The sequence below is a fragment of the Catharus ustulatus genome, chromosome 2 (genome assembly GCF_009819885.2).
Source record: "Catharus ustulatus isolate bCatUst1 chromosome 2, bCatUst1.pri.v2, whole genome shotgun sequence".
NCBI lineage: Eukaryota > Metazoa > Chordata > Aves > Passeriformes > Turdidae > Catharus > Catharus ustulatus.
Window position 1 is genome coordinate 50,842,383 of NC_046222.1, and position 13,977 is coordinate 50,856,359.

The 13,977-nt window shown below is 36.2% G+C and overlaps 1 protein-coding gene across 3 annotated transcripts in view; it reads left to right on the plus strand.

The window, feature by feature from the left end:
* LOC116992508 (cyclin-dependent kinase 8) overlaps nucleotides 1-13,977 on the plus strand; it is a 76,963-nt gene that overhangs the window by 51,529 nt on the left and 11,457 nt on the right. For 2 of the 3 annotated variants that reach the window (XM_033052207.2, XM_033052208.2), the window contains exons 5-7: nucleotides 7,261-7,318; nucleotides 10,080-10,211; nucleotides 12,063-12,206. In XM_033052207.2, the coding sequence (XP_032908098.1) occupies nucleotides 7,261-7,318; nucleotides 10,080-10,211; nucleotides 12,063-12,206 (334 nt within the window). The remainder of the gene's footprint in view (nucleotides 1-7,260; nucleotides 7,319-10,079; nucleotides 10,212-12,062; nucleotides 12,207-13,977) is intronic. The other variant, XM_033052209.2, reaches the window with a different exon arrangement.

Genomic DNA, 13,977 nt, shown 5'->3' on the forward strand with positions numbered 1-13,977 from the left:
GTAGTAATTTACATAGACTTTTCACCTTTGGTATTTTTTCTTAATTCAGAGCAGGGAGGAGTTGTTTGTAGTCCATATATGTGGGGTGATATGAAAGTATTATTTAAATGACAAACAACAACAAAATAGGGCTTTTAAAGAAAATGGCAAGGGTTAACACTGCTGCATGTAAACCAAAGAGTAAATAAGGCAATTTTCTGCCTTTGTTAGAAAGTTTTGAGATGTGTGAGATTGAATGCTTGTCATCCTGTGGAAACTGCTTCAACAAAATTACTGAGCAAAAATGGTACTCAGGGTTTTTATTACACATTTAAAATCCTTGCTTGTGAGGCAGACCTTTGAATTTAAAAGGGAGATGGAATAATACATAGAATAACATAGTACCTGAAAACCAGTTTCAGAGCATGCTTTGATCCTGCTCTGATGTGTCCACAGCATCCAGAGTCATTCTAACCTGTGGACAGAGTGATTACACTGCTGTAGCAAAATCCACAGGAAAAATATTTCTTCAGGACCGTTCATTTTAATGTATTGAGTTTGTTACTGCACTTTTGAGTGATGTGTTAATGATATTTGACATGGTAGATTTTCCTGCTATAATAATATTTTTGCCTACGATATCCATCTTTTCTTGCTTTGAGGCTTAGTACAGAAAGTCATGCCCTGCCACTTGTGCTGACATTTCTAGGGAGTGAAAGAGTTGGCCTGAAAAGAGTAATGATGTTTTTTTTATTCAGCTTAAATTCAGTTCCAGTGAAAGTGAGAAAAGTCTGTGTATTAGGCAGTGTGTGCACACTTTTAATAAGTTACATTGCCCCAAGTTGGCAGTAATTGAGTGACAGCAGTGAAAGAAATTTTTGGAGTGTGTTCAGAGCCTAAAAACATTGTAGTGAGACTAACAGCTTTCATCAAGCTGAAACAGAGATAAAATATGGTTGATGGTAACTAGCAGAAGGCCCCCTTGGCATAGATACAGCATCCCTCTATTTTCTATCCTATCCAAATACTTCCTGTACTTTTAAAAAATTTGGACATGTGTGCTTTGATAATTTAGGGGTTTGTTTTTGTTTGGCTATTACTAGTAATTTTAAGGGCTCCTAGATTTAAAGATAATTTTATTTAGATGCTCAATTTATCTATTTCAAAGAACTTTGGAATGTTCTTTATAAGAAGATCATGAACAGGAGGTATTATACTAAAATAGACTTCCTTAATTTTCCAGTGCTTTTTAGAATTAATGTTTTCTGTCATCAGACTATTTTAATGTTTAGATTTAATACATGCTGTGAAACTATTGTTTTCACCAGTGTTTGTGGTGGTCTTTTGATTATAATGTATTTTAAAGCCTCAACCAGTTGCAAAAGAAAATACATGTCTTTGAATTCAAGGAAAGCAATTAACTTGAGAAAAGTGCTGATACTATCATTTGAATAAGGTTGTATTGTCACTGCTATTGTGCTAGAGTACTGTTCAGTACTGAAGTAGTCAGTTCTGTTCCAAGTGGAAAGAAAATGGAATTATTTTTGAATGAAAATGAAATTATTTTCTCTAACTGTAAACTGATCCCGAAAGACAGTTCTAGTGCCTAAGAATGCAATAAGGGAGCATACCAGCTTGTTAATGAGGAAATATTTTAATGTAGGTTATGACTGCTTGAAGATCAACAAGATTGTTAGAGATGTACAAGAAACATAAACGTTGAATCTTTTGTGAGCCATTGATCTTGAGTTGGGGTGTGAATTTTGCAAGCCAAAGCTGAAGGCTAGTAGGTTTTGCTGCACAGCTTTTCTTGTCAGGGGACCTAACTGGGAAGAAGTGATAAACCACATCAGTCTCTTACAATTTCTATCACTGTGCCACAAAAGTGCTCTTCTGAGCAGAATGCAACTTGCTAAGCCCTTGCACGTGTCTTCAAAACCTTTTTGATATTTTTTGTTTTCTTCTCAGCAAGGCATTTTTAACTTGTGTTTCATGCTTCACAGGCACTTGCTCACATGCAGCTGAAGAAGTTCAATTATGATTTTGTATGATTCTGGGGTTGTGTTTTTAAATCTATATTGTTTTATATGGATTATAATTCCTATATTGTCTAGTGTGATACTTTGAAGTCTAAAATATAAAGAAACCATTCACTATAAATCATAATAGAATCATTGTTGAGGTCATAGTTGCAAAAGCAAAATAAGTTAGGGATAAAAGCCCTTGTAAAGTTCTTGTAAAGTTGAAGTGCTCTTTTTTAAAAAATTGAAAGCCAGTATTGTGTTCTTATAAATTTATGGCTCATCACAGGTAGAAATGGATGTCATGGCTAGTTCTGTAAACTGGTGGCACAGCCAGTGAGGATGCACAAATGCCAGCAGTTAACAAATATCACTGGTGTGAATCAGCCCATCATTGAGTCCTCTACTGAGTAATGTTTTAGGAGCCAAACTCTTAAGTATTGGATTATCCAAATTAAAATTGGTTAGGATTATACTAAAACCTTATGAAAAGGACGTGTAAAGAGTATGAGTTTCTTCATTAGTATACATAGGAATGTTGCAAAAAGTTAATAGCGTGGATGGGGAGGAGGTAGCACCCACGTTATAGTACCATAATAGGTAATTCAAAGGAGTTTAGATTACTCACTGATACCTGTGTTTAAAATCAGTCTTTGAAAACTGGTGATTGTCAAAACAAGACTAGTAGCAAAACGTGTGTGGAATAATAGTTCCTGCAGACCTGGTTTGATGCTAGAAATACTAAGTATCAAAAATTGCAATGGGTAAGCTGTCTAAGAATGCCCAGTTCTTTTCTCACTGCTTTGTTGAGTAAAACTTAGTGAAAGTATTTGGCCTAACACCAAAATACTTTTCCAGGAGCGTGAGACAATGTCCTAGGATTTTCAGACGTTTAGTATACAAACATGGAATAAATAATCATCTCCTGCTCCTGTCAGAAAATTCCTTTGAGCACCAGGAATGATGGTTTTTTCTGTTTTGTCACATCTCATCGTGACACAGACTGGTCTAATTTTCATTTTGTTTGCATTTTTGCCTTCAAAACAGCAATTCAACTAAGTTCTGAAATATAGTTTCCCCTCTGTGAAGGAACACAGACATTTTCAGTGTATGTTAAGAAGCAATATGTGACTGCAATATTCATTCAAAGTAGTAGTCCTGCCGAAAAGATACGAAGAAAATGCCTGGCTGGTAACCTTGACATGAATCAATAGCCTTGCACGCTGAGGCAGGATACCATACAGGGATCATACAAAGTGGAAGATGCTGTGCAAGGCATGTAAAGCAGTCCCTCCACTGCATTTTAGCATTAGTGAAGCCTCAGCAGGAGCACTGTGTAATTTGGAACACTTGAGTTCAAAGAAATGAACGGCCCAAGGCAGAACAGCTAGAGCAAATCCGCAAGAATGATCATAGATCTAGACAAAAAATAGCCTACTAGGAAACACAGAGCAAGAGAGAGGTTTTGGGGTTTTTTTTTCATCTAAGTGGTAGGACTGAAGAGAGATGTTTGTCCCAGGAAATGTGAGAAGTTCCTACAGTGAATGAGTGGTTGTGCCTTCTGCTAATGAAGGGGGCTTACCTTGTCTTTTGTGTTAGAAGGAAAGGAAAAACACTGCAGTGGAGAAGAGTGAAAGAGAGAAGATTGCATGGGAATTGTGCAGCCTTCATCACCAAAGACTTCAGGATCAGAGTGAACATGAGCAGCATTGTGTGAGATGAGGCAGATGGGTGAAGGTGACTGTCTCAAGTTCTTCACAGATCTGTAAACCTCTCTGGGTTTCTACCGCCCTTGGTTGAAATTAGCCTACTTTTTAGGATTTCTTTTTGCCTTTTGCAAATAATTTTTAAATTAGAAGTATCAAAAAATATATCAGTGGGATCTTTATTCTCTTTTCAACAGTAATAGTGGTTAAATGCACAAGATTAGGATTTGTCCAGGAATCATAAGAAGGAGTCCTACAAAGCCAAATATAGGACAAGGTAAGATTTAGTGCTGTGCCATGGTCACAAGGTCATTCTTTCATGAGAATGAATTCTCCCTCTGCTGCTGAGGTGGGTTTGGGAGGAGATGCGTGATTTTTATTGAATTTAGTTCTACGGGATTGCCAGACGCTTTTGTTGGTCTCTGAAACACTCAACTGTACATCACTGCATGGCTCTTCACATTTGGTTTAGGATCATAACAGGTTTCTCATGTGCATTTGTCTGGCATGCACAAATTATTTTACTGAATGGCAAAAGTAATTATGCCTTTATTAGTGCAATAGTTAAGCACTTTAACTTGATAATTTGTAGCTATAAAAAAAATATAGCTGCCTTAAAGTAGAGTGTTTTCAGAGCACATTATAAGAATTGCTAAAATATTTTGCTTCACTTGCTCAGCCCAAGTAATTTGATAAGCAGTTTCAACTTCAATTTTCTCTGGATAATTAGAATTAAACTGAAAATTAACAACTTAAACTAATGCTTATCCAAATTTCTCCCTTCTGTTTCTAATGAGTGCTTATTTTTCTTCGCAAATAAGTTCTTGATGTGTAAAGAGTTGCACAAAGAGACAAATCTGGGGAGTTGTTCAGTTGGGTTTTTGTTCCAGGTAGTGGACTTGATTAAAAGATACCTTACAATAATTCCTTGATACATGAATACATGTATTCACTTCTGTTAGTGGACTTAAGTGTTTTTCAGGGATTCTTCAAAATACGTATTATGTAGGTATACCGATACTATCTCTATACTGATTTCTGGTAGATATTCCCCTATTGAATTTAACTTGAATGGTCTTGTTTGTAAAGTTCTTTGAACTAAAAATGTTCCAGTCTATGCATACAGTGATTTTAGAAATTGAAGCCTCCAGAATGAGACATCTAATTTAATTTTTTTAACTGTCATGTACTTTTACAGCTGTGATGTGACTACATAAATATTTTTGTCTGTAGGAAAAAATCTTCTGTTCCAAACAGAGCTGTGTCAGTGAAGGAGACCTTTGACTTTAGAAAAAGGTGAACTGGATATTGTAGACCAACCGAGGGTTCCTTTTTATTTTGCTGCTTAAGAATACTCCTACACAGATTTCTAAATTGTCTCTATTGTTAAATGTGTTCTGTAACTTCTAAAATCTGAGTGTGAATCAATCTGTTGATACTTATTTTGCTAACTAGTATTGGCTTACTGTGCTTTCTCATCTTTTCTCTACTTGCCTTCATCTTAGGGTAGAAGATCTTTGGTGCAGGAGTTGTTACCCAGTGCTGTGCTGAGTAGTCATCTGTATAATGCAGTCTTTATGTGAATAGGGCTTCTTGTCCTTAGCAAAATCCAAACAGTAAAGTATTTTGTGGTGAAAACACCATGAGGATGTTAAAAGCATTTTTGTAGAGTGTTAGCAACCTGTGAACCTGCAGGGGGGGAAAGTGGTACTTGATGTATTATGTCCATGTATTATATATCTGAAAGATTTTAGTGCCTGTGTAATGTATTGTTAACTCTGGTGAAAACATAATAATTATGCTTGTAGCTTAACACCACATATATATTGAAGCAAGTTTTGTAAAAGATGTGGATTTGTTCTTTGAGTCACAGTGTAACAATAGAAAGATCTCTTTGGTGAAATTATGTGTTTTCATACCTAGAAGATTGAATTGCCATAAAGTTCAGCACTATGAATTTAAAGATGTGTGCTGCTTGTTTATTTCTAGGACTTTTGTAGAAGCAATCTAAATGGAATGCTTTGAGAGCTGTGTGCCTCCATTCTGCATTTTTTAATGGTGAAGCAGTACTTAACCTGGAGAGTATGCCTTTATTAAAAAAACAAAGCAAAAAGGGGTGGTGGTGGCGTGGGGGACAGTTGTTTTTGGAAATCGTGGAACTAATACAGCACTGGATCTGTTGCTATTGCTGTTGGAAAGACAATGGAATATATCTTATTTTTTTGGATCACATTTTTGATAACATCTCCTGTCCTTAACCTGTTCTCAGAAATGCAACACGTCAGATTTTTTTTACATATTTTGTCCAGGGATTGTAGAGTTTCAGAAATCCATTTTGCAGCCTTTCATACAACAATAATTTCTCAAGGAAATACTTTGCTGGAGTACTAATTTTTTGTACCTTGTTTTTACACAATAGGAATTACTTCTTGATTTGTGGTCTTCTGCTTCTTTGCATGTGTTTACATTAGAGCCTGATAGATTCAGGAAGGCCGGAGAATACCCTAGAATGTGTTTAGGAAATCACATGAAGTACTAGAATCTATTGCATTAACTTTTAGGTAGTCTAAACTGTTTTGCTCAGGTACTCATACCTTCAGATAATTTTAAACTGGAAAAGCAAAGCAAGAGCTGTAGCTCAGCCTTATTATAATCTTACAGGTCACAACTGAATAGGAATCCCAGTTTTGTCCAGGATTTACAGAATGAATGGGTATCTAAATCACTCAATTTGAGAACAAGTCTGGCATACATTATCAGCTTTAGTTGTGAGTTTCTTTACTTTTTTCCCTCCAAATAAGCACTGCAGGTTTCATGATATAATCTGTGTTAGGAATTGAGGAATCCTCTGTCTACAAATGCTGAGAATGGAATATGAGAAACAGGACAGCAGAAAATAGAGGATTATGAAGTGAGTTGTCATGTTTCTAACAGCTGAACTCTAGTTCTTAAACTTGCCTCCATAACAAAACAAAGACAGAAAAATAACATAAAGGCAGTGCTTTCCAGTTTTGCAGCTGTGTGAAATGGTAAAACACTTGTAAATAGGAAGAATTTAGATGATTGTTCTCTCCAATATCAGGTGATATGGTAACGTTTCATCTGTATCTCACTTGTGTATTTTTTATGTACGATGTACGAATGTGCCTAATAACCCTGAGCAAAACTTGCCGTAGAGCTGGCTTTCCATCCCTGAATTTGGGATGGTGGGCAGCAGTGGGCTGCTCCCACTGAAAGGATCTAGGGCGATTTGGGCAGAAATCCCAGCGGCTCCGTGGCTGCCGGCTCGTGTGTGTTGAGGACAGACACCAGGGCATCAGTAGGGAATGTGGTGCTGAAGCACAGCAATGCTGAGAAGAAATGTGAGGAAGATATAGTCAGGGAGAGCCTGTGTCTGGGTCCTTGCACAGCCTTACTGTGACAGAGAAACTTGTAATTTTTGTCAAAACAAAGTTGGTTTAAAACTGGCAAAACAAAGCTTAATTAACTTTTCAGAGACTAATGTTTAGGTTTATCGTGGTATATGTATTGTATATTTATTTTTTTTTCCACAGAAACCTGCTAATATTTTAGTTATGGGTGAAGGTCCTGAGCGAGGAAGAGTAAAAATTGGTATGTTTATATCTTTGATAAGTCCCAGTGTAGCATTTAAGTTAGAATGTTCTGAAGGTGCAGTTGTACCACCTAAAGTAGTCACTGTAATACCAGTATGTGCCCGGGCACATTGCCTAAATGCTGTTTTCTGAGTGACTGGCTTCATCATATTAGCCCCATGTACCAGTTCTGACAATTAAATGCTATAGCCTCATCAACAAAAAGTGGAAAATGTCATTATATTTTGCTTAAGTGGGTGTTTTTGTGGGCTGGGGGAATTTCAAGGGGGGAGGTTAAAGATGACAGCTAGCTAGGAGGAAAGGAGGAGAAAGAAATGGGATTTTAAAATTTCCTCCATTTACCTCTAATGCCATGACATCTTGCTGCTGCTTATATAAATCTAAATAGGGAACTACTCATTGCGCAAACCTTAAATCTTATAATGGAATAAAGGATGGCATTCAGCCTACAAAATATTCTTGATAGAGTAGGCAGGTCCCTTGGAGACGAACTCAAGGGATCTTAAAAGTGCAGAAAACACAGATCTATCCAAAATGTTTAGCGAGAGCTAATAGCTAACGCCAAATGCTTAGCCTGGGGTGTACCAGGTTAGAAAGGACCCAACACTTCCACACTATTTTAACATTTTCTGGTGCGAGTTACTATTTGCAGTGAGAGGATGATGTGTAGAAGTTCAACTGTTTTAAACTAAATGCATAAATAAAAATTAACAGTAGTCTAACGATAATAAACTGTACCAGGCTGTGCATTATCATGGCAGTGCTGTAATAGCAGGCTACTAATGCACAGCCTGCTTACATTTGTTATGGTAATGCAGCCCCATTTGGAAAGGTTTTTTAAAACTAGTTCATCTTTTTCACTTCCCTCTGGCTTTATTTTATGAGATTACTCTTCTGCATTGTTACTCTGTTCTCTTGCTGTTTTGTTTATCTGAACTACATTGTTAATCACTAGTATAATGATTCAGGGTAGGATTTTCAGGCAGCGTTCAGTGCTGCTCTAGGCCTTCCCTTGTCCTTGGGAATCCAAGGAGTAATAGGCCAGGCTTAAAGGCTTCTGCAGATCCTACTCTGAAAGTTTTTAATGCATTTCTGAGCTTTAAGGTTCACAGTAGAGATTAAGGTCTGCATAGAAAACAGGTACAACACGGACAGCAGCGGGGAAAATTTCTTCATATTACCTTACTCTTCATGGAGGTTTTCTTCCAAAACAGAGAATGTAGGTCATCCTCTGGACTCACTTTCGACAGTGGTGGTGATATTTGCTGTACACAACTACTTGCTAGTAATTTTACATAGACCACCCATTTATTTCTTAATTTATAGTTTTGAATTAATTTGAGAATAACTTAGTGAACAACCAAATTAACTCAGACTCTGTTAATGGACAGGTGAAAGATTCTGTATTGGGCCACCAGTCCTCTGAGCCATCCATTCCCAGCAGGGAAAGAGGGAGGGGAACCTTGGATTTTTAAGTGTATTATCAAAATGTAGATTTTTTTCTTTTCTTATTTTCTTAAGATTGCCACAGCAGTAAAAGAATGCAGAAGTTATATACGTACAAAGGGCTTCCACTTTTCCAGTGTAACTTAATTTTTCTAAAAAATACATAACTGGTATTTAACTTAAAATAATTTTTATAGGCTTTTTGTGTCTTTTTGGGTCATAGATTCGCTTTCTGCCAGCAATTTTCATTATTATTCATAGTTATTAATGTTTTGATCAATTTTGAGTAATTGATTTTTTAATGTAAACAACTGTAAAATGCTTCTCTTTTTAAATGCATTAAAGCAATCATAAATAGGAATGCATATGAAAAAATTATTTAGGATTGTGTAGTCAAGTTGGAGACCCATATTTACACTGTAGTACTCCCTCAGTGAGCTATAGCATGTAGGTCGTTCTCCCTCAGGGTGGCTGCTCATCTCATTTCATTTAAGTCTTTCTCAGCATGTGAATATCCCTACATGATAGGGTCACTCTGTCTTGGGATTTGGGGGTTGGTGGGTCAGGAAAGCAATTTCATGGGAGAAGCTGCATATTCTAGTCTCTGCCCATTTTTTCCTGTATGACTTACATTTGGTAGTTCAGACAACTTTCTAGGCAGTTGTATACTGCAAATTCTAAAAAACAGTTTTTAATGATATAGTGCCCACAACCCAAATTTTAAAATCATAGCCTGAATGGTACTGGTATATTGGTACTGGAAATGCATCTTGATAGAAAATCAGCAGGGAGGCAGATGCTGTAGGCTTAGTTGCTGTTTTTGTGTGAAGTCATGCTACAGCTAAGTTCATGAGGAGGGAGCTTTTGTCACGTGCACGTATGTATTATAAATCATTCTAACCTTTGCAGAATCTGCATTTTGCTCACTTGAAAAATTGCTGCTTTGTGAAAAAGCATCCTGTAATAATGGGAGTATTTTACCAGAGAACATCAGGTAAAATGAGTCAGGATTTACCAGTGTCCTGAGAAGCTGATGCACTTCTTCAGAACAGTGGTTAATTCTTTGTTGTAAATGACTCACGTTAGTAATGATTTATAATGATATACCACATAGGTGATGCCATCCAGTAACTTCTACAGAAAGAAGCTGCTCAGAGTTCATATCTGCTACAGTCTGCCTTTGCATTTGATTTAGGAGTGATGATAGTGCTAACAAGTAAACTCAATCAGATTGTTCAGATTGTTAAAAAAAAAAAAAAAGAAGATTGTTGGTTTCCCTCAAATTTTAAAGCATCTCTCTTTGAATTTTGCAGCTGACATGGGCTTTGCCCGATTATTTAATTCACCTCTGAAGCCTTTAGCAGACTTGGATCCAGTAGTTGTAACCTTCTGGTATCGAGCTCCAGAGTTACTTCTTGGAGCAAGGCATTATACCAAAGCTATTGGTAAGTAAATTGGACAAAAATGTACTATTTTGTTCTTTATGTAAACCATACCCAGATATTAAAGCTTTGATAAATTGTTCAAAGGACAGTAGCTGAGTTAAAGGTACATTACTTGTTTCTTGAAGAAACGTGAATCTTTGACAAATTGTTTTGTTTACTGAGGTTTCAGGCTGTATACATAGAAATTAAATGTATTGCTGGACTTTGGCTCCAAATGCCCTGCAAAGCAATCTAAGTTTGTGGCTTTCACACACAACTTTCATAAATGATGTTAGAGGCTATAAAAAATAAGGAAGCATCTTTGAACTGCTAGTAGAATTCATATTAGGATGACTGTGAGTCACAGTGCATTAATTTTATTGCAGAGGTTGTTACCTAGTGTAATAAATATATGAAATAAAGAATATACAGAATGGAGAATATAGTGGCTGCACTGAAGCTGACCTGTAAAATTAAACTGCATTTCAGGCTCTCTGTGTCTTTTTCAAAGATAAATGACAGATGGCCAGAGCTTTTGTGAGCTGTAGAACAGGGGAACAACCCAACAGCAAACTGGAGGCAGATCACTTCTACTGGATTGATCAGCTTTGCTATGGAAGGGAGAGAGACTGTAGGAAAAAGCACTGGGAAGTTTTTCTCTTGCTACCTGGTTTAAAAGATGTGTTAAAGGCTGGCAACCAGTTCTGGGAGGAAATAACTTCCTTAGCAGCTACTCCACTTGGCACAGGCATGGAGGTTGTATGTCAACATAGTGTGTTGTTGTTTCTGTAACCTGGAAGTCTTCCTCAGAACTCAATCTTCTTTTCTTGTTTTGTTGTTTTAGAGATCGTATGTGTGTTTCTGTCATCAATTCTAATGTCTATGCCTTAAATGTATTCTTGTTGACTTTTCTGTTAATACTGTGTTTCTTTTATAGATACATTTTTTGTATGTTTCTTTAAACTCCTTAGTTTGTTGTATTTGCATATTCCCTCACTTTACTGCCATTTCTTCTGATTGCAGTGTGTGAAACTGCATGGGCAGTCATAGCCTTTAGTAAATAGTTTTTCAGTGTGGATAAAAAATAACTCTGTAAAAACACTGAGTAATGGGGTTGTGCTGTCTACATTATTTGCTTTTGTCCTTGTTTATGACCTTGTTCATTCAAGGCTCAATGTAGCACTATTTTGAGTTAAAAATTGTGTTTGTATATACTAGAAAAAAATTGAGAAAACAACTGGGAAAATTCAGGGGGTCTGATTATTAGACAGGAAAGCAACAGTTAAAAGAGAAAGGTTGTAGGGTTTGTGGTTTTTTAAAGTGAATGTTATGAAAAAGTTGTGAGGTATGTGGGCTTGTAGCAATTGGTTTGTTACTCTCAAGCTGTGGCAGATATCATTTGATTTATACCAATACTGCTAATTTTCAGCTTGTACTTTTGGGGTCATTTACTACTTAAACTTGGCTGGTCAGTGATTGCGCGTTTCTTGGTCAGGACAGTGTGGTACTGAATGGGCAAGATGCTGGTTGGCTTTTCTTTGTGTTTCGTGTGTTGACAGTTGCCCCAGTAGTTTCCTTCACTTTTAATCTCAACCAAATTAATTTTTTATAATGTTAAGTGGTAACTACACTTCACAAACCCTACAAAAACTTGTATGCTATTCTCTCAGCTCTTGTGTAGTTACTGCATTGGGTACCTCCATTCAAGTTAAAAGAAAAAGTTGAGGAAGTACTGCACTTCTAAAATAGAAACTTGAGATTTTCAATGCAGGAACCTTATCCCTGATAAGCTAAGCTCTAACTTTGTGCCTCAACCAGATGCTTTTGGAAAGATTCATTTGTTGTTTTTATTTCTGTTCTCCTTTTTTAAAGATATTTGGGCCATAGGGTGTATATTTGCAGAGCTGCTAACATCAGAACCAATATTCCATTGTCGACAAGAAGATATCAAAACTAGTAATCCTTATCACCATGACCAGCTGGACAGAATATTCAATGTAATGGGATTTCCTGCAGGTACATACTATATTTTTTATCACCACTGTTCAAAGAAAGATATCCGCATTGCTTTCTTTGCATATGAAGGTGGCAGCTGATCAAAGCAGTAGAGCTGTTCAAACACAATCTTTATTTCATGAGTTATAAATATAGAATCCAATGGTCAAATTAGATATTTTCATTTTTATTAATGATAGGGTTATCTTTGTGTATGTGTGTACCAATGTTTTATTGTTTTCAAAGATTGTATTTAATGGTAGATAATTAAAAATAAGAAGGAATATTTCTGCACTTGTTTGATATTGATTATTGATTTGGAAGGCGACTGATCTTTGAAACCTAGCAAAAATATATATATATATATTTAGTGAATATTATGCATTTGTTTAACTCATGCCAAATTAAACTTTGCATTTGGAAGTAATGAAGGGTATTGATATTTTTTTTCCTCCCTGGTGGAAAACTGGTGGTATAGAAAAAATATCTTCATTCTAAGAAGAAAGAACTGGTTGTGTGAACCTAAACAAATTACAATGGGGATATCACTTGTTGCATTTTCCCCTCAGTGTTGGTCATGTCTTGTTTTTATGCAGGCTGCCTTACTTCAGTTAATACTTTATCTTCTAATGTTCACATGATCACAGGAGTCAGAGTTACAGGGGCTGTACTTTTACTTTTTGTTTATCTTTCTCTTCACTGCTTGTGTTCCCTCCTCTACTATTAATTATTTCTTTCTTTTGGGTTTTTTTTTCTGGACTTGCCTCTTCCTTTCACATGACTTTTGTGGTCTATGTGTTTATGTGGTTCTAGAATTTTGTTATTAAACATGCTCTTATTTTTGCCTTTTACGTTTTTTTGTGTGTGTACGTACTTCATTGCTTCTGTACTGCTGTAAAAAATTCACGTTAATGTTACCTTTGTATATTGTCTCCTTACTTTTGTTTCTTCCAGCAATACTCTCCCCTTCTGCTTTGAACTAGCATTTTACCCTTTTATACTTTTCTTAGTTGATTTGGGTTTTACATTGATTCTGTATAGCTTACATAAGTAGATCATACTCTCATTTTGGTTTTCTGATTGGTTTAATTAATCCTTTCTAATGGTCTGTTTGACCTTTGGAATTCTTACCAAGAAATGCTTTTCCTTCAATTGCAGCAAATTTTTTGTATTTTAATGACACTTGCCATATCTGAAACAGTTTCTCACGTCTCTGGGATAGGAGAGATGAGAATATTTTAACTAAGTGATAATTAAATAATTATCTGATTTATTTGTTTATTTATTTGATGCTTTTAAACTTTGTGTTCTGCAGTTGTGATGAGACTTAGTAAAGATTTGAATTAAACCAAATTGCTTGCTCACAGAGCCTTTTCAAGAGTTAGAACTAAGACATTTGAGACTAGGTGCTGTTAGTGAGTTTGTTTTATTTTAAAATCCATTTCAGTCTTGTTCTACATTGAGATGAATTATTCTTTAATTCAAACTTTACTTTTTTAAACTTTTTTTTTGCTAACAGTATTTCACTTTGCAGTAGTACCTCTAGGCATTTTCCTGTAACTAAAAGTGCTGTCAGAGCAGAGAATGCCTTAGGAGGAGACAGGGTTTGATGGAATTCTGTGTGCTCCTGTCCTGAGATCACAGCTGTATCTAAATAAATTAACAGTCCTGAAGGGTTCAAGCACAAGGCCTGATGTGTTTTTCTTCAGCAGTGTTTTGTGGGCGCTGTAGCTGGCATATTTTTTTTAAGTTCTTGAGTTAATCAGTACACAGCTGGAACCTCTTAGGTGTT